General features: G+C 35.5%; 1 protein-coding gene across 1 annotated transcript; it reads right to left on the minus strand.

Annotated features, from left to right (window-relative positions):
- Positions 1–3,325: 3,325 nt before the first annotated feature.
- LOC121409094 (stromelysin-1-like) lies at positions 3,326–25,369 on the minus strand. The gene is made up of 8 exons (XM_041600910.1): positions 24,590–25,369; positions 12,079–12,332; positions 11,255–11,532; positions 10,765–10,923; positions 9,844–10,004; positions 9,029–9,173; positions 7,364–7,618; positions 3,326–4,913 (listed from the first exon to the last, which is right to left on the minus strand). Exons 1-8 carry the CDS (start codon positions 24,875–24,877, stop codon positions 4,711–4,713), a joined length of 1,743 nt encoding a protein of 580 aa, XP_041456844.1. The 5' UTR covers positions 24,878–25,369; the 3' UTR covers positions 3,326–4,710.
- Between the last annotated feature and the right edge of the window lie 259 nt (positions 25,370–25,628).

Genomic DNA, 25,628 nt, shown 5'->3' on the forward strand with positions numbered 1-25,628 from the left:
AATTCTGCTTCCTGATTGACTTTTATAATAAAAATTGCCATTCCAGCAAGAGTTGCTATCATAACTTTTTTATGAAATGGGCATTCTCACTGTTACCATGGTAGTTAACATTCCAGCAGGAGTTGCTATCATAACAACTTTTTATGAATCAGGGCCCTGGCCCTCTCTTCCCCTTCCTCCTTTCTCCTTCCTCTCTGTTTTATTCTCTTGCCTTGCTCCCTCCTTTTGGATACTTATAGGCCTGCATAAAATGTGGTGGTGGTGGTTTTTTTGTGGGGGGAGGGAGGGGGGGATTTATTTGATCATGCTTAGATGGAAATATCAGTCCCTCTCTCTCTCTCTCACTACCCCCCCCCCCTTCTCACTATTCCCCTCTCCCTATCCCCCTCCTCTCACACATACTCTCATCCTCTCTCTCTCTCTCTCTCACTCTATGTCTCGTTCACTCTCCCACTACTCTAACACAATTTACTAGCAACAAGAAGTGAGCTCCCTGATGAAAACCAACAGCGATTCTTGGTCATCATCAACTCACTTTTACTGACAAAACTAAGGGGAAAAAGTAGCCAAAGTGCAAAAATTCATCATACCTTCATCGGTCAGATATGGCCATTGTCTTACATCGTCTACCCAGGTGTCCATGCGTTATTTTATTGATTTATGATGAAGTTAATGGCACAATATCAGAGCTTATCTGTAATCTTTCATTGAATTTGTACACAGAGCCAGTCGCGGTCAGCGCACTTGCACACCGCAGCAATGGCGTCGCCGATAGAGGGCCAAATACATAAACCGGCCGTGAAATTGGTCTATACGACTATTTTCATTATTTATTTCTATTATTATTGTGAGTATTGTTGTTACTACTTCTGCTACTTTATCAATAATAATGATGATTTATCATTATTATTGATTATTATCTGCTACTTTATCAATAATAATGATAATTTATCATTATTATTGATAAAGTAGCAGAAGTAGTAACAACAATACTCACAATAATAATAGAAATAAATAATGAAAATAATGAAAATAGTCGTATTCAGTGGCTGTGCCAAAGGAGTAGTGAAAAAAATGGAGAAAAAAGAAAGTGAGGGAGAAAAGGAAGAAAGAAGAGTATAAGAAGGAAAGGTTTGTTAATAGAGAAAAATATGACGTCCCATCTAGCATCAATTATATTGCTGTTGATCTTTAATTTTGATTTCAATACCATTATTTTCCTAACAATCGGTCATTCATTTATACTTTTATTATACTTTTTGGCTTATGTTTCTATATTTTTCTTTATGTTTATGTTTTTAAAATAATTTTGATTATGCTTTTGTCATAAAATATTCTGTTTGGTTATATTTGAATATTTTGCTTTTTATATAGTATTCTTGTATTTTCTTTTAATCACGACCTTGCTGAAAAACAGCTATACGCTGATTGCGGACAACTTTTCTTTTTTGTGTTTTAATTGTGAATATATAAAGTTAAAGAAACAAAGCTATCAACGCAATCATCGTTAGTACCCTCCTTACGAAATTGTTATTGATACCTGCCTGGCAATAGCTTTTTATATTACCCGATTTCCTTTACATATTTTACTTATATATTTTCAATATAAGGTTGTTGTTTTTTAAGCGTCTCATATTAATCTCGGAATTTTCCTTCATTGAAAAAACATGACACGATGGAATAAATGTCTCAAATGTTCTTCATTGTTTATTTAACAATAACTTAGTATAATATCATATTTCATCACAACCACTCTCGTCTCACAAATTGCAGTCTCACAAACTACACAAAAATAAATTTTGAAACAAGTATGATGATAAAAAGACATTATATTACATTTAATTTTTAATTCCGAAATTTGTTCCATTGACGTTTCAAATAATGTTCTGGAACCAGTGAAAACACAATCATATTCAGCCGCGGGATCGTCTCTCAGATATTTTCAAACAGTAGCAAAGATGTTATTTGAATTTTATTACATGAAAGTAAAAATAAGAATCGTGGAATTATTAATAACCTTTCCTCCCATAATACCTAGTCATGTTTAAAAAAAAGGTAAACCTCCGTTACTAACGTCCTATAATGAATTTCTATTAAGCTTGAAAAAATATATAAATATTATAGTAACATGTTTAGTTCATTATAGTTACTCATAACTCTCATAAGAATTACAATCAATCATCATAATATTTTTTTTTAATCACAAATTGATTATGGTATGGTTTCAGGAGTTAAAAATCTCGTCAAAAACAATAATTTTTTACTCACTAAGTCAATTGTACAAGACAGTTTGAAGCAATATTACAAGTACTAAGCATATTCACTTAATGAAATATTTTTTTTTTTTTTCTTTCACCCTTAACAGGTGCATTTATTTTCCAACAAAATCTCACATTCGGTTACAAAGCCATATAACATTCTACAAATACAGTTTCAACGTTTCAGGCAAATTGTACATTTTTCGTTTTCCCTTTTTCACAAGAGCATTATTGTTATCAATTCGTATTTTAAGTTCCTTCAAAAAAGTAAACCACAATCTTTTCTTCCTTTGATCTGTTCCCTTTTCGTTCCTCAGAATCAACATTTTGTATATGCTCCAGAAAGCAATAGACATGATATCATCAATACTTTTTTCTTGATAATTTTTCAACAAAGTATTAATGTCAAAGCAAAGTTCTACGTTATAAACATTCTTAACCATCATAAACAGATTATCGAAAAAAGGAATGTTCATTTTGCATTTCAACAAAACATGAAGTAAGTAACTTAATGAAATATAAAATCAAATGAAATCAACAAAAATCTTGGACATTCTATAGGCAAGCATTCATATATGGATAAAATGACTTACTATAGAGCTCTAGTTCTGTATATTATATACAGCAAGTACATGTATACTAATACTGTAAATTCATCCTAAACCACTAACATGGCTAAAAGAACATGACAGGGTGTGTGTGTCTATTTGAGTTTTGTCAGACGTGTATCAATCAGATATGATTATTTACGTCTGGGACCGACGTTTAACGTCACCATCCGAAAGACGTGACCAGGGCTCGGACCTCGAACCTCAGCATCAATTTGTAACTTCCCCACAGCTTCGATTACAGGCGCACGCCACAACGCCCAGATATATTAAAGAATATCACATTGGTGTTCAAAACGATATGTCAATAGTCAACAGAATCAACCACTGAGTATATAGCCTAAGTCTTTGACTAATACTGGCTAAATTATTATATTTTTTATCAGATCAGTGTTCCAAACGTGACTCCAAAACGTTAATCAACAATTATTTGGTTTAGTTGATTTTTTTTAAGCAGGAAGATAGTAACCATTTAATTACGTTTGATTTATTGTACAACTGCTTTGATACTAAGTGACAACGATTATCTTAATCTATGAGATGTACATTAATTCTACAGTGCATCATCTGTATATCCGTGACTAAAGTCGTCACTTTTTTTTTGTTCATTCCGTGATTGATAAAGCTTAATAAACATTCGTTCATTAAAATATATAACTATGGTTTTTCAGAACATTCTTTTGCACACATAGATATATGAAAATTTGCATTAAGTGGCAATTAAATCAACTACAATATTGATTTGCAAGAGTGAAACATATAAATCCAGTTATAATACAATAAATCTACATCCACATCTAAAAATATTTATAAACATAAATAAACCAAACAATATACATTATTGACATCTTACACAATATCGTCAAGGAAATTTGAATGTAACAAATAGGGATACAGACGGTAATAATGAATAAGTTTTGTTCAATATTACATAGATTTATGACATTTGAAAATAAAAACAAAATAAAAAAATCCAAAATTATTCCGGTTTATTGCAGATCTATAAAAACTTCCATAATATACGTAAAATAAGTCCACGGTTTAATGTCAACGGACCACTGCTAACAGCTGAACGAAATTTGACTGGTTTCTGAAAGAACATTAGTTGGGTTAAAAAGTTGCCTAATATTTGAATGAAGGATACATAAACGTTTAATGGATAATTGTCACCCAGTGTGTGCCAAATTTACACAGCACTAGGCGCTAATTTAACGAAGAAGAATTTTCCCATTCGTGTAATCCCGTTACTCTCTGGCGTATAGATGGGGCCTTTAGGGCCTATGCCCCCCCCCCACAAAAGTTCCATGACTATGAACAAAGGGTAGAAAAAAGACAGAAAAAGGAAATGTTGAAACATGATATATATTTTTTCAAATATAAAAAAGCTTTTCGTATCAAACATTAATTGCAACATTTTTGCTTGCTCACGACGTTTTAGACATTTTTCCCTGCCCGTCATGTTCAGCCATCTTGGCTCAGGTAAATTGCCAATTCGTCTACTGCCAACTCGCCCACTCGCTGCACGTTCATTTGGTCTAATGTCATTCCGTCCAACATTTCGTGGTTAGTGGACGAACTGATGGTGGACCAAATGATAGTGGACGAATTGGCAATTGGACGAATTTGTATCAGAAGAATTGGAAATAAACCTTGACTCATTGCACCACTGCCTTTGCCGTGCAGACAATCAGGTTATTAAAAAAATAATAATTACGTTCTTTCTCTGGAAATTGTTGTTTAGTTCCGTTGACTGCCAAAATGTACAAATTAGCCCATTTAGTAAAATCAAGTTTAAAGCTAATGGAAATAGAGCAACGTAGTTACGGGGATAAATTTTCATCAAATCATAAAACGCGTTTCAATGTTGCTAAAGTCGATACGAGGAAAAGTGTACCAGAGACTGTGATTGGTCCTTTGGTACCTGATCCAATATTTTGTCCACACATGAGCCAATCAGAAGCGAAGCTTCGCCGAGGAGTTACAAAATAAACTTCGTTGTCCTTAAATGTATTCACATGCTTTCCAGTAAGAAAATAACTCACACCACCTGTACAAAAGATAAAGAAAATAAAACGTATAAGGAAAAAGTGTTTTAATAAAAATATTGCTTTGGTATAATGATTGTATTCTGGCCGTTACTAAAGCCTGTCAAAAGTTTTAATAAAGGTTCAATATATTTTTAATAATATTGAGGTAGCGAAAATGCAGTATAAAGAGTACTTCTTATGGTACTGACTAGTGAATATTGACGAAAGATATACAAAATGAATCGTGCCATTTGAAACATAAAAGTAGTATTGTTACGATTATATTTTGAATGAACATTTCATACTTGTGTTGTTATTCTAAGACACGGAAACCACTTCGTTTTATCTATGCTATATTAAGATATAAAACGCACGATTTTCCCCACACCGACAGAAAGCTCATTCCATGCAACCCAAGTAACAAAAGCTAAAAAAAAAAACCAACATCGGAACACCACTCTTTATTAATATTCCAGCGTTGATTTTTTTTTCAGAAATCCATAAATTGAGAAACAACAACAACAAAAAAGAACTTTTGGGGGGCAGTTCTCACGTTTGCTAAGCTCCACCCCTCGAAAACAGGGGTATGCGCGATCACGTGACTACTGATTCATGTGACGTCCATCTATCCATGCCATATTGTTTGTTACGATCGTTTGCGTTCGCGGAGCGGGGGTGGCCGCACCCTTTTGAGAAAACCGGGAGAGCTTTTCTCGAAAGAGTTGGCTGAGGGAGGGGAGTCAAAATAGCACTTTTTCGAGAAAACCGGGGGACCTTTTCACGAGAGGCAGTGCTGAGAAGTCTCTTGTATACCAGTTGTTTATTTGTGTGTATGTGTAAATTTGTGTGAGGGTATGGAGGCCGCATTTGAGGTGAGGTTGTGTGTGGGTGCATGTGTGTCATCTTTGGAACACTTCGACGGACAATTTGCATTAAAAAAGGAAGGAAAGAAGGAAAAAAACCACATATTTTGTGCATTTTCATTTAGGCTCATTTATTTTCAATAGTCTCGGCGGTGCACGCGTCGACCAGCTTCTGCCGTACATGGTAACTATTATTTTAGTAATAGCTAGCAACTTGGGAAGGAAAGCCAGTTTCAAAGTAATTGCTATAGTGGTGTACATATGAGGGAGGGGGAACTCGGGCGCCCATCCCCTCCCCCCCAAAAAAAAAATCACGACCAAGAACAAAAAAAGGGAAAGCGAGAAAGGTGAAATATGCTTTTTCTGAAAATTATGTCACATATAACTGCATTTTTTTTTAAGATAAAAGAGGTTTAAATTTTTCTCGCTCACAACTTTTTTTAATGTTGCCCGATATGCCATATCTAGCCCCTTCAAAATCTTTGAATCATTACGCCACTGATTTTTTTCATCACACTTCTATGCAAATGCTAATTCAGAATAGAGTACGCTATTTCTCCTAATAATCCCATCGTCTAATATGGCTTTGTGGAATTGTTTGGATTCTAGAATTACTTCATCAACATGATCAATATCCAATTTTATCCAAAATCACAAAAAACTGCAAGCTTTCTTTTTTTTCTACTAACTATTAGTGGCGTAATGAGACTAAAGTTTTGAGGGGCCAGATATGCCGTATCGGGCAAAATAGACTAAAAGTTATAAGCAAGCAAGAAAAAAATCGATAGTTTCATTTTAAAAAAAATCAAATTTTGTATCAGAATTGACATAAAAATATTAAGAAAATTTCTCTTTTCTTTCCTTTTTTAGTCCATCTGTGCACTTCTACCAATAGTATATCAATATCATATTGTTGTTATCATTTGATGAATAATTTTCATAGAAACGAATGATTCAGATAACTATCAAACACTGCCTTTCGTAAAAAGCTCCCCTGGTTGTCCCGAAAAGGTGCGTTTATTTGACTCCACTCCCTGAACCCACCCTTCGAGAAAAACTCCCCTGGTTGTCCCGAAAAGGTGCGTTTATTTGACTCCACTCCCTGAACCCACCCTTCGAGAAAAACTCCCCCGGTTTTCACGAAAGGGTGTGACCATCCCGCGCTCCATCCCCGCTCCGCGAACGCGACAATCTTAAAAAGCCATACCATACAGTCTGTCATAGAGATCGTATTTGCCGTCATAGAGATCGTATGATCTCAGTATATCATAACATTGACTGACATTCATAATTGGGAATGGCCACTGATGGGAACTTAGTGGAAGTTGTCAGCTAAACATTAATCGTTAAGAAACTGTTTTCTTCTTTTTATGTTTTATCATATTACAATGATTACTAAATCAAAAGCCTAAAAGTCCTGGTAAAAGCTTTGAGCAGACGATTTGTGTTTATAATTAGACGCATCATCAGAAATCGTCTGCTCACAAGTTTTACCAGGAGTTTCGTTGAACAGAGCTTGAAATCGAATTCGGATAGATCCTTTGTAAACAAAATGCGTAACCTATTAATGAAATCATGTTTATGTATCGTTTGTAACACATATTCACCTTTTCCCTCTGTCCATGCAGCGTCAAATGGTCCACTTCTCCCCCTCCAGTTATCCTTGATAACTCTGGGATAGCCTGGGTCAGCTCTAAGCGTATTCTCATTAAGTCGCCAGTAAAGCCCGTTGGAAAATAAATATATTTTGTTGTTCCTGGCCCACTTGAAAGCTGCGTCGATTTTATTGGCTCTGATACCAGTACGCTGTCGGATGTCTTGAGGATGGTAAGTACCTGCTGAGGATTCCCATATCTCACTCCCTGTCAAAGACATAAAAGGACCAGACCCAACGATGCCATATCAGTAAACAATAACCACAAAGGTAAATAATGATTTTTGATGAACCTCCTCCAATTTATTGAATTGTTACAACTATCCTTTCAAATATGAATGTATCAGTTGAACAAAATGTTTTATTGGTGAGATACTTTGTCTTGCCAAATCGCCTTATAAAAAGTGTTACGTCGTCATTACGAGTAACGTTATCATTATCTACTGTTTCTCACCATTTCGACATATTAACACTATCAAATTAGTATGGCAAGAACAAAATACATCACCATCTAATGTAGATGGCACTGTGCACCTTCCACAGAAATTGATATTTGGGCATTATTTGTACAAACGTGAAGAAGGCATCACGTATGGTCACGTTCATAATAATTGATACTGATAATAATGATAATTAATAATAATGATATACTGGTGATATATAATCACTAATAATAACAATAACGATAATAATAACGGCGATAATAATGAAAATCATTATACGAATAATAATAGTATTAGAAATAAAGCAAAGAAATATAATAAGATTAATCGTAATAATAATAAGGATAAGTTATTTACATATGCAGGGAAGCCACTCAAGCTCTAATGAACTGTTCTCTCAACTGGCCCGGCTGAACCACCATGACCACTAAACGGTCCCTACTCTACTCAAATGTTGAAGGTAAACTAGAGTGACCTTAACCAACAAATCTTGCTACAATGTCTACCAAACCGATCTTCTCGACCAAGCCAGATGATCATTTTGGTCAATCTGGTCAATCTTCGTCAATCTACCACGATTGCTGTCAGAGTTCATTGATCTACAGTCGCTCTGGATATCTAAGACATTTTCAAAATGCTACATTAAGGAGTTACAGAAGTGCCACTCATTCCGATCAAGGTAGACTAACTCTTAATGAGCTAGTTCACCCTTGTCCTTGATAAGACTTGATCGAGTTGTTCAGTTCGGCAGTGGGAATATAGCAGAACCTGCCTGGTTGAGCTTAACCGACCAAGTCTAAATTAGCTTGATTTTATCTGATAGAATGACAAGATCGACAGTTTGATTTTAGCACAAGGATACCCTTTTCATGGAGGCCCCTCGACCGGATCCATTCCACATCAACTCAATTTTGGATTTGTTCGGTCTGACTTGCTGGTTTAGCTCACCTTCGAGGTCAATCTACATTGATCGCTGCGATCAAAATGGCTCAATATCTGGACCAGACCGTTATCGATTTACTTGGACTTGGTCCAGATTACCAAGATAGACCAAGTTATAATCTTGGTTGATCTAGTAAACTATTAAGCTTGTCTACATTGATAGGTCGGTGGGATCCAAACAGAAAGGATGTGATGATGGGATTTTCCCATTTGATAAGTGGATCTATCCTTACCTGAAAAGAAAACCATTCTTTTCTGTCCTCTGAATGATCGTATAAAGGCTGCATCAGGTATTGACTGCATATCAACAAAGACAGACTCTGTTTGGAGGGCGTTTGATACAGCTTCGTTTCCTCTCTTTATCCAGAATCTCTCTCCCTGTAGCGATGAGAAAGAATTATGAAATAAAATAAGTTTCTATATCGGAAATCACAATGTAAATGTATGTTTTAAACATATATTTTGAAAGCACTAAAAACAAAAATCAACTTGGCATAACAACACTACTACTCGTACAGAATTGTCAAATTTTCGGCACGCTTCGCACGCACAATTCTGTGTTATAATTCGGCGAACCAAGCGAAGCGCATAGTATTTATTATACAATAATTTTAATACTTTAAGATGAATACAGACCACGGTTTCATTTTCATTGTCTCCCGAAATAAACGAAAAATCTTTAAAGCAATATCATAATCTTCTTACATCCGATTGTTATCAAACAAAAAAACACATCAGGAATAAAGATTAAAGATGAAAACATTACAAGATTAATGATGGCGCCAATCTTTATTAAAAAAGAAGAAGAACTAAATGAATAGGCAAATAAACAAAATAGCTTCTGTCATTGCCATTCATTGGTTTTATATAATAAAATTCAAATATAACCCTGTTACGTCTTAATTAATAACCACGTTTTATTTGTTCTTTTTTTCTTTTTAACACTTAATTATGAAATTACACATGCTGATATCTATATTCAGACATTAATTTTCAAAATACTATCTTCTCTGCTTTCTTCAATATAAATAATCAAAGGACCTCCTACACTAAATATATAAAGCGATGGGGCCGGTGATCCAGCGATTTGTCCGTAGGTAACGGCGTTGATCGGAGCATTGCAGATCGCCATGTCCTTTGGGCGTTTGCTGGGTATGTTTGGGCTACCTGGAGGGGGCCTGGGCCTGTTTGGAGGTGTCGATCTCGCACCTGTTTATGAAAATTAGTAAAAAAAAAAAAAACAATACATTATACTTTGGAACAATAAAAACATAAGAACACATAATGATTTGACAACTTTTATTATGCCGAAGTGAGTATTTATAAAGATGTTACCTTCAAATACGAAAGCTATCTATATTATGGGGTTTATATTTATTTAAACTCTCGGACCATAAGATGACAACTTGTATCATTTCGGACATCAAGATCTCGAAAATACTAAAACATTAATCAGAACCTTGATGGCAATTGTTTCTCTTTTTTTTGGTAGGTCTATACTTCTTTTTTTTCTATACTTACATGTATCTTTTAAACAATAACTGTACGTAACAAACCTGTACTTACTTTGTTATTTGCAGTACTATGTGTAAACACAAAATGTATGAATGTATCCTTACTGATCTGTATCATATGTTTTATTGGAAAGTATCAATAAAATACTATTGAAATATAAAAAAAATAATCAGAATCTTGATGTCTAATAGGCCTGTATATAATGATACTTCTTCTAAACTTGCTAAATGTACTTAATAACTGAGACCTCAGATATTATTTTGTTACCATTGTCACCACATCTTTTATTCTGTTTTATATTATAGTCACATCCTCAGGATCGATTCCAAACCAACCAATTGGATGTCATTAAAACACCGTAAACACATAGCTTTGATCTGTCTGCAGTCGAATCCGGTGTAACTTTAGCATTATTCATAAACAAATTCTACAAAAGCAATGACATCCATCTTACCATAGAGACTCTGGATGCCTCTTATATCATCTGAGTGAAGTTGAAAGGTAGATTTAAATCCTTGATAGTAGGGTGCCATCAATGAGTCGCCCACGTCAGAGTGTGCCAAGCCAAGACTGTGACCGATTTCATGAGCAGCAACAATGAATAGGTTTGTACCTGGTGGTATGATGAGGGTGAAATGAATTGATAATAAGAATTTGTTATAATCCAAATATTCTCAGCACTATTAGTATAACATTACTGGTGGAAATTTAAGATTGATCATGGAATCTATTTTGACTAGAATATATTGTATATTTCCGAGATGTTTAGATTTGTATATTTGTAGGAACTAGGGATTTTTTTATACTGACCTGACACTTTAAGGAATATTTGCAGGGACTCATCAAAATGGTGAGACAATGGTCAACCATGTCTGCGGGTAGTGAATAAACATTACATAGAAATGATAACATGAATAGCTGATAAATGAAATAAAATAACATACCACGCAATGTCCTGTCTGTAAACTGTTCGTCTTCATCGAAATGTACATCACCCCCAATACCGTCCCCTGGGAAGTAGGCATGGGCTAATGTTCCACCTGGTCCATCGAAAGGGTATCCATCACCGTGACTCCTTCGAGCGAAAACTACTAAGATATCGGCTCTGGGGAACTTAGTCTGTGTAAAGTCTAGCCTGGCGACGTCACTCCAAACTTGGAAGGAAGATGTGAGTACGCGGTTGGTAGTTGCTCGATCCATGTCTGGGGTAAAGTTTTTTATTCTAAAAGTAAAATAAAATGAGAAGATAGAGATCATTTAAAGCCTGGCTAAACATTTGGTAAAGAGTGTCGACAATGTAAAAGCCGGTATCATCTACATTCCCTCCATACTTATGTACAGTGACCATTGCATTATGATGAGACTTATTACGTATCTTGCTTGCCTCCCTCGAGTCGGTGATGTCTTTATCTATAACATTTAATCTTGATATTGCTATTTGGGCACTTTTCTTACTGGTCTAATGAATCGATATCGCAAAGCTCCAGATGAATATTGTATCTTGAAATATCCAGTCTATCATATGAAATAAAACAGGCCGCAGATACATGACAGGTGATCATCATAGCCAACAGTTTAATTAATCATGTTTATGAAACACTGCTGTTGCCATATATTTAATTTACACCATGTGCACGAAAAGAAAAAAAATAAAAAGGGGGAACATCTCATAAATCTCCAATTGCAATATGCACCAAATGTCATATTAACTACGAATTCCAACATTCTATTTGCCCCACCCACTTCCAATATTACTGAAGCTACTCACGCCCACGTAAGCCTCCTTTTTGACCATCCATGTTGTATGGCGTATCTTCTCTTCCTCATCTCTTCTGTATCCACTGGTTTATCAGAGTTCCCACATCTCTTACTGTTCTTGATCCTGGCAATGGTCTCATTGTTGAACATACCCGTAGGTGTTAGTCCTGCCATTCGTTGGAGTCTCATGATCGCTTGTCGAGTTTCTTCCGGGTCTTCCACTCCCCTCGTCGCGCTCGTGTACTCGTACTTCTGCATGTATGACTGTGAGTAGAACGTGGTTTCGTAAAATTGAAACAGGGATAAGAAAAAAAAGATGTTCCAATAAGAATATAGTATTTTCTTTCAATATGACAGTTGTCATATACAACATGTACAAAGCATCTGTCTGTACAGATATAGAAGTGTAAATATTACGTGTCAATCGGCTCATGAAAGTGAATTTAAGTTTACATTATGGTACGTAATTTTATTTGCATTTTTTATAAACATTTTTTGCAATGTCTTAACTTTTGTATAAGTTTGTTATCAATTTGGATAGTAGCTTACAGATGCAAAGACCAATGAAACACACCAAACTTCGTTCTTGTTGAAATATTGATATTTGAATTCGATTTTTTGTCTTGTGTTATTAAAATCACATCGAGACCCATGCCCTAGATTTTTCTCTTGATTTGAAATAGGACTACACACCGAAGAAATAATCTTCTATTAATAAAAAAAACCATTCCCTAGTAGAGTGAACCCCATCTGACAATGAGTCAACTTAAGAACTTGTACTAATAGCCTTCTAGTAAAGGATATTGGTGCAATTAGCTGGATATCACCAGTCAAAAAATCAGATAATTACATATTAGTGTAGTGATGGAGATACCCAATGTAATGTTGTAACGTGTATCACAAAATACTTTTATATATTTTCTGATAAATACATGATTTAATGATAGTTTTAGTTGGAACGGTTCGCTTGTTTGGTGAGTAGTGTGTGACGATATCGGCGTGAGTGTATGTGGGGAACAAAAAAATGCGTGGGTGTGTGTGAGTTATTTGAAAGTGATGGGGGTAAATCCAGATGCGAGTGTGTGAGGTAAGGTGTGTGTGTGTTTGTGCATAGTGGTGCTTGTGTGAGGGACGGTGCATGTGATTATGGATGTGTGTGTGAGAATGAGGAAAATTATCATAATCCCTTTCGAAACAAGTTGAAACAGTATTCAAACATAGTATTACATGTACGTGTTTTTGATATTCACCTTACAACTGAATAACAGCAGGACAATAAAGAAATTTGTTGATCTTTGAAATAGGCCTACGCACCAATGAAATAATCTTCTATTCATAACAAACATAGAAGGGTGAACCCCATCTGACCATGAGTCAACTTAACAACTTGCTTTCTAGTAAAGGATATAGGTGCAATTACCTAGGGTACCAGCAATCAAAAAGGAACCAGATATTTACATATTCGTGGCGTGATGAAAAAATCCAATGTAATGTTCTAACGTGTCCCATAATCAAGCTTCACAATTTTCTGATAAATACATGATTTGCTGATAGTTTTTGTTTAAAATGTTTAGTTTGTTTGGTTGCGTGTAATTACTTGAGCGTGGGTGTGTGGGGGAACTGAAATGCGGGTGTGTGTGTGTGTGTGTGAACATGATGGGACGAATGTGCGAGTGTGTGAGGGTAGGATGTTTGTACACAAGGGTGTATGTGTGGGTGTGGGTGTAGTTGCAGTTCGCGTGTGATTATGGATGTAGTTATGTGAGAATGTGGAAAATTATCAGAATCTTTCTCAAAACAAGTTGAAACAATATTCAAACATATAGTATTCCATTTTTTATACGGGAAGTTTCCCCTGATAATTGAATAAAAGCTTAGAGTCTGGAGAGCAAAAAATAAAGTAATTTTGGCAAAGGTTTCAAGAAAATCCACAGAAGAATAAAAATAAATATTTTCATTTTGTGTGTCACAGTGCCTCCCCATACGTCGTGATACATATTTCACAAACGTTAATTTTCTCAAAGAATTGGAAATAAATTCATTTGTGGGGGATTATCATCAGATACCACATTTCGTACCCTCACCTATGAGAAAAAAAAATTCACCATTTTGCTTGTATTATGACGATACAAATTAAGGCCTTGAAAGTGCATAACTCTCTTCTTCTTTCAAGGATTTTCATTAAACCTTTACCAACATTTTAGGCGAACATTAAGCTTCATGTCAAAGCCAACATCCAACATATTTTCGGAGTGAACTTCCCCTTTAAACCCTGAATATAAAAGCACATGACTCTTTATTAGAGAAGGGAAAACAAAACCTTTGAAATGGCGAATATAAATGGTGACTTATGAATATATAACTCACACATTCGTGTATTCATATACTATATAACACACCACAGTACATTACAACTTTTTTAACTTCACTACTGAGGAGAGAAAAAAATAAAGAGTCATTTCGATGGCTGTTGTGGCTTTGGACGAGAAATTGATATCTCTTCTCGTTTTGATCCAGGATTTCGTGAAATCAGATAATGCGAATTATGTCGTGGTTTGCCAATAGCAGAGATACGGTTTTATTCTAAACGTTGTATTCCTTTACGTGACCTTCAATCAAAGTGATTTTGCTACATGTGTCATGTTATTACGATAAAATATTGCAAAACATGAAGATGATTCACGTTTTGAAATATCAGCTGTCACGTTGTAAAATATGGATTGTTTTACATTCAACGTTCCTTTGCACAGTATGGACCAATGGCAGATGTGAATGTGTTAAATTTATTATACATACATTTTAGTATGTTAATATACAGTAAATTCAAATGGCAATTCTCTATGAATATAATAAGTTAGAAATACATCCCTTTCAATCCAACCTTTAAATCAGATTTGTATTATTTCTACCGGCGATGCTCTTTTTCAGCAACACCTTCAATAATAAGAAGTTCTACATAGATAACTTACTACATTGGATAAAAGCGTTATACAGTGCGTATAAAAAAGCTTACGCTTATAAAAAAATTCTGTAAAATTATACATTTGTAATATCCTGAAGATGAATGAGCACCACTTACTTTTGAAAAGTTAGAGAAAAAATTATTTGCGCAGAACTTTGAAATAGTTATGTGAATAAAAGTAGACCTTAATCATGAAGTACACGTAGAATTTAGCTATTAAAATTGATTTGAAGATATCTTTTACCTTTTTTATTTGTTTCCTTGCCCAAAACACTTCGAAGAGTGCATTGCGCCCAACCCCCACTCCCCCACACGCTGAGGCCATCGTGACGGCATTTTCTGTACAATGTGATTTACATGAAATGACTTAGGATTGATTTTCATTGTGTTAATCATTGTCAAGCTATGGAAAAGTATGCAGAAACAAGTATTAATGAATAATGAAATGTAAACCCACTTTAAATGCTAAAAATATAGTGAAACAAAACTGATGGAGTTGTCTGATATAAACTTTTGTTCAGATTCAGTTATGTCCTCAGATCCAGCTGGCACAATAAGGTAAAGTTTGTGCTTACTAAGTGTTGAAATTTCAGTTTTGGTGGCAAAATTGTTACAGAATGCTCGAATGTATCCGTTTTACTTCAACTGACCAAAAGTGCTAGGGAAATGTATGAGAAATGTTGTGCAGGGTAAGTATGATTTCGCCCTTTCCCTTTGACACAGCGTGAAAACGAGCATTTTTGCGCAGATTTCTGCGAGATTTAAAAAAATGGACAGTGCTCACTCAAGTGTAACAAAACTTTTACTTTCATTGGATAGATGAGGCGCAAACCCAAGATTAAATGTGAAGGAATTAACCACATGTTGTATATATACATTTTTAATTCCCAGGGCTATTTCAAAGTGTAAACTCTTCTTTGATACGCACTGTACAATGAATTTACAAATTCAATTTTCCACAAAGACACAAGTGCCAGCAAATTAATAGTGATCTGATTGATTGATTTTATTATTAGTCAGGTAAAATACAACAGGTATAATACAAGTATCAGAATACCATAACAGGATAGCACATGAAAGCTGAAACGGGTTATTTCCAATGAGTAGTTGATGACAAAGTACACTTTATATGAAAACATACTACAAACTACAATTGATTAGCATGATCAGGCCTAAAATCATGTAAAAATTAATAATTGTCTAAACACTATTCAAGACCGCTCTCTCTGGATATTTTTTTGCCAGTTCAATTTCCAGGAGTAATAACGGTTCATATCAATATATGAATTGTTATGAATTGCTCTTGACGAATAATACAATACTTCTGGGTTAGTTCAATATTATTATTACAAGGAATCACCTTGGACATATAGAGTTGATAATAATTCCTTGTCTGTTGTTTTAATTTTTAATGGTTTCTTCACATATCTTTTAAAGATTTAATTTATAAAGGATGATATAAGCAATGAATTGAATAATAACTATTTTTGTCTATCAAATTACTATATCTAAACAAATTCCATTACGTGAAACTTCACTTATAAACTATTATTTCCAGGCAAATTACTTTTAGGATTAATTGTTCTCACAGAAAATCATCATGAAATATCAAAAACCATAACAAAAGTGGTTCTAAAACTCAAATGTGCTAAGATTCATCAAAACTATGCCCTAGATACTCATGCCTTCGTAATTAGTTTCGTCACTTTGATCTCTCGCATATATTTTACACATGCTTGCTGCACCCCTTCCCCCTCCCCCACGTAAAATCTCGCTCACCGCCGTGCTACAGCGTAAATTTACATTTGGACAAACTGCAATTCTACAATTAACCATTTTTCATTTATTTATCAAAATAATTATAAACAGTACATTGAATTGGATCATTTATAATTGCATTCCATCAACATAATCAAATCACACATATTCATTGAAGGAGAACACCGGAACAAATAAAATGTAATCATATAAGATTATAAACGTTATATTTATTTAGTATTATTGCAAATTTTAGACTACATCATCCTATAGTAAGAGTCATATACTATTTTGATCATAGTTTGATTGTGCTTGATGTTTCCTTTTGTACCTCCTATATGATGGATTAGTGATAATGCTTATATCATGTGATATCCCGTTGTCACATGATTGTTACTGTTGCCATGGATGTTGCTATTATACCATGATACCCGTACTATGACATTTTGCTTGTTGAACATGTAGAACAAGTTGCTCTATTCTTGTAGTATGCTGTTAGACGTTAGACTTGAGAGAAGATTGGAAAGGTCAAAATCATATCAGATGTTATTTTCTTCTATAAAGTTGTAGGCCTAGTTAATTGAACTCATTAGTTTTGTAACAACAGTTCCGTATTTTCAATAATGATTCGAAAATAGGGGGGATAGGTGATTCTTAATGCTTTTCCACATTCTACACAAAACATACGTACAAACCCTCACATACACACACTCCCCACGCACGCACACACACCCCTATATATATATATATATATATATATATAGGGGTATTCAACAGGAATACCCTCAAGGTCAGTTACAGCTGCATGCCGAACGTTGCCAGCATCATCAAGGCCCATAACAAGCTATACATGGAAGAAGGCAAGAAAACCAGTAGCAGCAAAACATGCAACTGCCGGAACAAGAACCTCTGCCCCCTTCAAGGGAACTGCTTGGCTACTAACATCATCTACAACGCCGAAGTTACTAGCCCAAGCAAAACGATGGTCTACATCGGCCTTACGGAGCCCCCCTTCAAGTTGACGTACAGCAACCATCTCCTATCCTTCCGACATGAGAGGTATCAACACAGCACGGAGCTATCAAAATTCATCTGGGATCTAAAACGGCATGATACACCCTACACCATCAAGTGGTCGATTGCCCGACGTGCGCATCCTTACACCAACGAGTCTAAGAGGTGTGACCTGTGCTTATCTGAGAAGCTGCTCATAATGAACGCTGACAAGCAATCACTCCTAAATAAGAGACCGGAACTCATTTCTAAATGCCGTCATCAGAATAAGTTTTACTTGTGCAACTTCAAGAAAGAATTTTCGTAATCGCTTTGCATCTTCTTGCCTAACCCAGTTTCACTGGTGCATTGTCGCTTCATGCCCCCCCCCCCCCGCGCTCTCTCTCTTCCTCTCTTCTCTCCCCCCTCTCTCTTTCTTTTTCTTTTTCTTTCTTTCTCTCTCTAATGCTCTTTCTTTCTCTCTCTCTTTCTTCTCAGTGGAACCATCCCAGCGCGCTAAATTACCATGGTACCTTGCGCTCCATATGCGTGAAATGGGGTTGCGCGCTCTGCGCGCTTTTTCAGTGAATTGTTAATGTTCAAATGGTATTGCCACTAGCCTTTATTGTTGCCTGAAGATCGCATCTGCGTGAAACTCCGAGTAGCAAATCAATAAAGTACTGATGAACCACACGTTATCTGTGTAACTTTGTTTATTTTATTTCATGCTCTGCCTCATCACAGACATCGAGCACTCTTCTTTACAAGGATAGCATTCACCAAGTGTATATATATATATATATATATATATATATATATATATATATATATATATATATATATATATATATATATAAATATATATATATATATATTGTTTGATTCGTGTAATACTTGTTTCCATAACATAACAAGCATAAACATAATCCATTGACTACTGTTTTTCTGTTTTGGCATGAATCATAGAATTACTGTAGTAGAAATATCAATCAAAACAAAATGATGTACTTCCAAATTGTTATAACATTCACAATTTGCAAGAAAAAGGTATGCTTGTAAAAATGACAAACCCGGACTCATTTAACTGATTCATACATTTATACAGAAGAATTTAGATATCTATTCATAAATTGAAAAATGAATATGGAGATTACACGGATGAGGATGATGGTAACAACAGTGAAGATAAGGCCATGGTCACTCATGGAGATGATAAGAGTACGGATAACGTCGAAAATTTCTATCCATTTAGAATACACATTGTTGTATGTAAATGCATTACTCCAAAATCTCTCTTTGTTCTTATTATACATGTATACTTTGTTGTTCCTTTTAAGCATGTACATTAGATATTTGAAATATATCCTGAAAGGCGAACCCTTCAAAACCCGTATCAGAATACCACTGGCGTTATAAAACATATAGCACATTAAACACTAACATAATTATAAAACACACATGAATGATTTAAACGAGGAAAGTTTAATTGTTGAATTAAATATAGCGGAAACAATAATTTACATTCGCATTAAGGCGTGAAGTGAGAGCGGATAAAAAATCAACAATTATAATGATCGACCTGTTGCCAAAAAGATCTGTCATTATAATTGGACAGCCTGATCCTAGCATGTTATTCTCCCAAACAATGCCACAATTCTATGCAAAACACACATTTTTGAACATGCATGTATGAGCAAATGATGGATCTATTAGAGATTATGTATCTTCGTGGAGTTTTGCGAAATTCTGAGCTGTTTAGCCTTACTTGCTGTCAATTCGTTACAACATGTTTCAATGTTTCAATTTCTTAAAAAATATTTCATACGTATCCTTACATGCTTCGCAATAAATAAGATTATTTATCTTCCATCATGTCCATGGCAAACAATGTATTAAGTTAAACTTGCCAAAAATCAAACGACATTAAAAAAAGTAGTGCACACAAAGTTTCCAAGAATGCTTATAGCAATTCCATTGCTGATGACATTCCTTGCTCAATGGCATAGATTCCATGGCCAGATTCGAACCCAGGACTGTTTATGTCTACCAGGCGAATTGGAACTCTTGGTCACGGCACCACCAGACCCGAACCATGCAGACCTGAACCGATAGCCATGATAGCAGACATACAACCGACCCACTCTGGACCGACAACTGACATGACTGTTAGACAACAGTCCAAACTAGTATAGCAACAATAGACCAACATCATACCGACGATATATATTACCACGACATGAGACTGACAACAAAACGAAATCTGAACATTAGCAGATCAATATCATGCTTTGATCAAACCAACAAAAACTTATTACAAATGGATGATATGGTTTTCCAAGACAAGTAACTTTATAATTTTTTGAATCGTTGATGTGACTTTAATTAACATTGGACTAATGAAATGACATAAAGACAGATAGCAATTCCATAGAATGCTGGTCAACAGCTAACGTAAAAAAAACATTGATAGTAAGTTGCCAAAACATTGGTTGACAGAGGTAACAAACAACACATCTGACAGTAAGTCGACAGGGGCCAACAGCAGACCGACAGGAAAGTTGAAAACTGGTAATAGTCAGACAGCAGACCAACACACATATAGGTAAAGAACGATAGCATGTCACCAAGACCATGGAAAAGGCCGATACTGACAACAGTCCAACAACAGACTAGACTTGACCAATAACACAACGGTATCGTGCCAAAAATATATCAACAGCAGAATGTGACTTGGGCTTACATAATCATGGTGATCCAGCATAAAACAATCTCTGACGTTACCCTCTGCTAATATGCCATGTCCACCTAAATTCTGGCTCAAGCGGAACTAAAGGAACTTCTCGTCATCTGTGATTAATTTTTAATGGATTGTATTATTGATCGTGTTCGTGTATTATACTTAGGTGATGCGCCAAGTATAGGCCAAACATTTCATGGATTATGGCACCTTAGGTATATTTCTAGCAATTTATTATGTTATTATATATATCATTTTATTATGGGGTTTGCTGCACATTCATCATGTAATTATGAGAAGTTATAACAAACTGATGATGCATTAATTACCAATAATTATTAAATTGTGAAATAGAACAACTGAATTTATTTCTTATATGACTCTGCAAGAGGAAATTAATACAATATATATGAAAAAGGTAAGCCTTACACAAATATTAGATTATCAATGTCACGCAATAAAAAAATGTTACCCAAATTGACCACTTGACAACTTTCGTCATTTTGGTGGTTTCAGGTTTAATTGCTCACATCACGTTTCATGCGAAATAAAACAAATATTCTTCCTCTACCAGACAATATCATTCTTCGAAAGCAGTGTGTAAGCAGCGGTGGCTCAAGGGGGGGGGGAGGGAATAGAGGGTTTTAACCCCTACCTCGGGCTCCCTGAACATAATTAAAAAAAGAGAGTGTAGGAACAAACTCCAACACCCCTTCCCTGTTTATGAGAGTGGCGCAAGCAGAATAGTGGCGGGGGGAGGACGCATTTCTGACCCCTAAGGATTTCTTTTTCAACGTATGAAAACTTAAAACACAATATGGCGAAGGTATATTAAACTTTATGACTATTGAGTTCCAGTAGACAAGTTCTTTACCTATTTAGGCACTGTATGTGCTTCGTTGCCATTTCTTGCTCATATTGCATGTCATGGAAAAGTCATCTATGATTTACCCTTGATAAACTGTCGTCTTACGTCAAAACATGTATGGTATCCTTGAGCAACAAAACAAATTTAAAAATATAATCTCATTGCCATGTCATCGATGTGTAAACAAACATTCTTATGCAACAGTTTGATATTGCTAACATTATAGTTTAACCACCTAAAAACATGGAAAGGTAATCGTGTGACAGTATGAAATGCAAAAAAGTATGTTTCATATGTCAGTCATTATTTTGGGTAAGTAATAGAACGAAAATTTTACTCAATTTGAGATTATATAAAATAATAAAATATACGTACATATTTGTTGTAACATGAAAATGAAAAAGAATATCTTAAAACTTATAACATATATGAAATATCTAATGTCAGGGCATTACATTATTGCCCATTATCAGTCATGAGAACCGCTTTACCATATTATAGTCTAAGAAAATGGAAAAATAGGTCCAACTTAGCGACTCTGGGAACACTTTTAACTACATTTTGTTAAAAGTTGAGAAGATGCACTATAAATGTGCTCATATACCAAACACGAACAACGGTCTACCTTATTAGGTGCTCCCATTGCATTTTTGCATGGGGTTATAGGACTCAGTACCATGGACCTACTATGTCCATGTCAGTACATACTAAAGGTGCCAAGGTAAAGCTTATTATTTATTCTGTAAACCTTGTCCAACATATCTTTGTCTTTCGAAAGGGAAATTATAGATTAAAATGCAACTGATTCAAGCTATTGATATTTCTTTGTAAAGGTTATGCAGTGGCAACGATGATTATAATAGAATGAAGGCTTGGATCTAAGCCAATAAAAGGGAAATAAAATGGAATGCGTTATTATCCAAACTTTGTCCAAGATTTATTCCAAAAGGAGTTCAAATTTTCTTATTAATTGTTATTTCTAAAATAAGAACCTGAAAGCTTTAAAACCATTAATGGTTGTATGTAGTCGATGGAAGTGGTTGTGAGAGAAAATGGGTGGCGAAAAAGTGATGAAATAAAATCAAATGCACCGGTTAACAATAACAGGGATGCGTTGTCAAGTGATAGGATAGAAAAAAAATTGAGAGATGACAGAGTATCATGTCTTATAATGCACTATCTGGTAGGTCTGTAGATGTTTTAAGGCGAACAAAGAGCTCTTATCGAGTGGTTATGGTTTCATGTTGGGGAACCTTGTTTTTACCTCTGATCGCGACGAATAGTACTTGCCGACTCCATTCCACAGAATGAGCAGGAGTTTCAATCAAAATATAAATGTATCTATAAACGTCACATGAATCAAACGCAATTTGTAACTCAAGTCTTCAACCGATCGAGAATAGTTTTGGTTTATTTTTATTATTACATGTGATGATTTTCCGCCAACCCGACTCTTTCTTTTTTAAATGGTAATGTATGAGTGTAGAAGCCGCATCCTCTAAATACAAAAGAGCTGATGTGGCCCCTAATCACACTCCTCTCAGAGTGAGACGATAGACCAGTCGTTTTGGAGTGGGATTTACATCTTTTGAGAGTGCATTAGAGCTCCTTCTGGTGTAGACAGTGTATATTTTTAGAAATTTTCACTCCAGAAGGAGCTGTCATACAGTCTCAAATAATGTAAATCGCACTAAAAAATGACTGGTCCTTCGTATCACTCTGAGAGGAGTGCGACGAGGGACCTAATTAGCTCTTTTGCATTTAGAGTAATGAGTATGGCATGCATTTCTATTTGTTTTTAAAAGGATAAATTGAGAACTAAGATTTTAATTTCTATAAAATGGAAACTAAAACGAGAATGATAATTGTTGAACACATCGTGCCAACCCTTTTACATTATTCGTAATATCTGTTCCATTCATTACACACACACACTGTGTCTGTGTTCATTATATCGTTCGTGTCATTTTGGGGGTTCATAAGTAACAAATGTTTTTGTTTCATTCAGTTACTGTATGACAGCCTCAACACGCTATGTTTAATTTCAGAATATGAAAGCGCCACATAGTTTCACAAACAGGTTGAAAGGTTGTCAGGTACTTACTTGAATCCCATACTTACTTTTGTACAACTATACACCGAATATGAATCTGTTTTTTTATGATCTAATGAATTTTCATTACATCTTATTTATGTTAGATAGGAATGGTCTGCTTTCAATATTATCCTATAATGAATATTCCTTGGGAAGAAATTTTGATCCAATCTGATAACTTACTCCACTATATTTTTTTTTGTGTGGATAACGAAATAGTATATTCCAATCTTGTTGATGTTGAACTTGAACTTTCCGGGCATTTATTCATGTAAAATGTGAAAATAAGAAACCGCAACGCAAATGATATTGGGCGTGTACCAATGACGTCATTAGGGAATTTCTTTCTTAAAGCAAAGTTGCAACTGAATCTACATCAGAGCTATTAGACTGGGGGTATTGTCAGTAGCCAAGTGCTTCCCTCTTGAACAGGAAAGTTTGATTAAAGTGTTCCGATGTTTCTCAGGAAATTTCCTGTTTAAAATATTAACTAAGTAAGAATCTGACCACTTGGTGCACTTAGCACCTGGGACATTTCATTACGGGTTAAATGATTCCCTTGATATGTCGTTTAAGAACAATAAATCATGGCAAAGACAATTTGCTCAAAGATCATTCATGATAAACATGTCATTTATAAAATGATTGTATTTGTTCTGGAACCTTGCTTTGTTCTTGCTTGGTATATTGATGGAAGTAATCGTAAATGAATTAAACAATCTGAAGAACGTGCTTTTGCAAAATAAATCAGAACATGAACTGAAATTAGATCTATTTATTACCCCCCCCCCCCTCATTTCCCCGTATTCATCCAATGTGGCTCTGGAACATCTTTAAAATGATGGCTTGAAACGAATTCTTCATACATCAGGGCGTCCTACACATTTCTTATGGGACAGTACAACAATATCAAGTAAAAGTCCACAAATAAACGGTACGTCATTTGAGTATACGGAAATCTGTAATTGATTTGCGTTCAACAGCAACCCTATTTTCTTGAAATGCCCCACTAAGCTTAATTTCGGGACTTACGCTGGACAAGTTTCTTGTAACGCCGCCCCATATACTCATGATACTAGACCCCAAAATCATTGTCTGAACGTCTTACCTTCATGAAAGCCACATCCTCTGGGTCTAAATCCTCATCAGAATCCGTTGCCGAGTTAACAGTAGTCTGTCCCTGTTGCTGCTGTTGTCCATTGGCAGTTGGGTCACCCAAACCTTGGTTCTGGGGTAGATAGTTGTAATTATTGGGATAGTAGTCCTCATCAAGGTTTGCATAATCTCCATGGGTATTCCTTTGCCAAAATTGGCCAAGAACCGAAAAAGGCAGAACACATATTCCCAAGAGCACCAAAAGCCGTAGGTTGCTTAATAAAGAAATTATCTTGAACATGGTTTAATTTTCAATGATGATCCTTGCCTCTCTTAATTGATTGTAGGTCTGACTGCACGTAATTATCTATAAAGCTTCAGAGTGTTGTCGGGGTTCTTAATTACTGAATGTATAATTCCAGGTAACCCTACGCCTTCAGGGATCTCGTTTCCAGGTTTGATCTTGATAGGGGCATTTCCCTTTTATTTCGTTTGCCAGGGCTGGACTAGGAGTCCAGACTCGAGTACTGCGCATGTAATAGTACTAACCCCGTGTTGATCCTACGTCGAAGCCTCATGTGATCTCTCAGCTGCCGCTTGAAGTGGGCGCTTACAACTACAACGGTCGACTTGGCAGACGGGTACTGAAGGAGTAGGACACAGGAAAAGTAATGGAATATAAACTGAGAATGAACGAGGAAGGGGAATAGTGCCGAAACGTCATTAGGAGGGGGTGAAAGATAGTTGAATAGGCAAGAGTTGTTTTATTTTAGGTTGGGACGGACGTTCACAGGCCGGGCAACGCATAATTTTGCATGCTGAATAATAACTGTTGACGGGAAGGGATAATTAAGTTTGGTCCAATCAAACTTGGCGAATCCTTGCCAGTTTGTGAGGGGGCAGCAAGGACCGTGAGTTGATGAGTAAGAATTCTGAGCATCAATGAATGAGAAAGGAATACAAATTATTCTCGATAACATCAACAATAGGATTTAAGAATAAAACAACGGCATTGTCATGACTGTTTACCCCCAATGCTTTAAAACAAGTAT

The sequence above is a fragment of the Lytechinus variegatus genome, chromosome 2 (genome assembly GCF_018143015.1).
Source record: "Lytechinus variegatus isolate NC3 chromosome 2, Lvar_3.0, whole genome shotgun sequence".
NCBI classification, from domain to species: Eukaryota; Metazoa; Echinodermata; class Echinoidea; order Temnopleuroida; family Toxopneustidae; genus Lytechinus; species Lytechinus variegatus.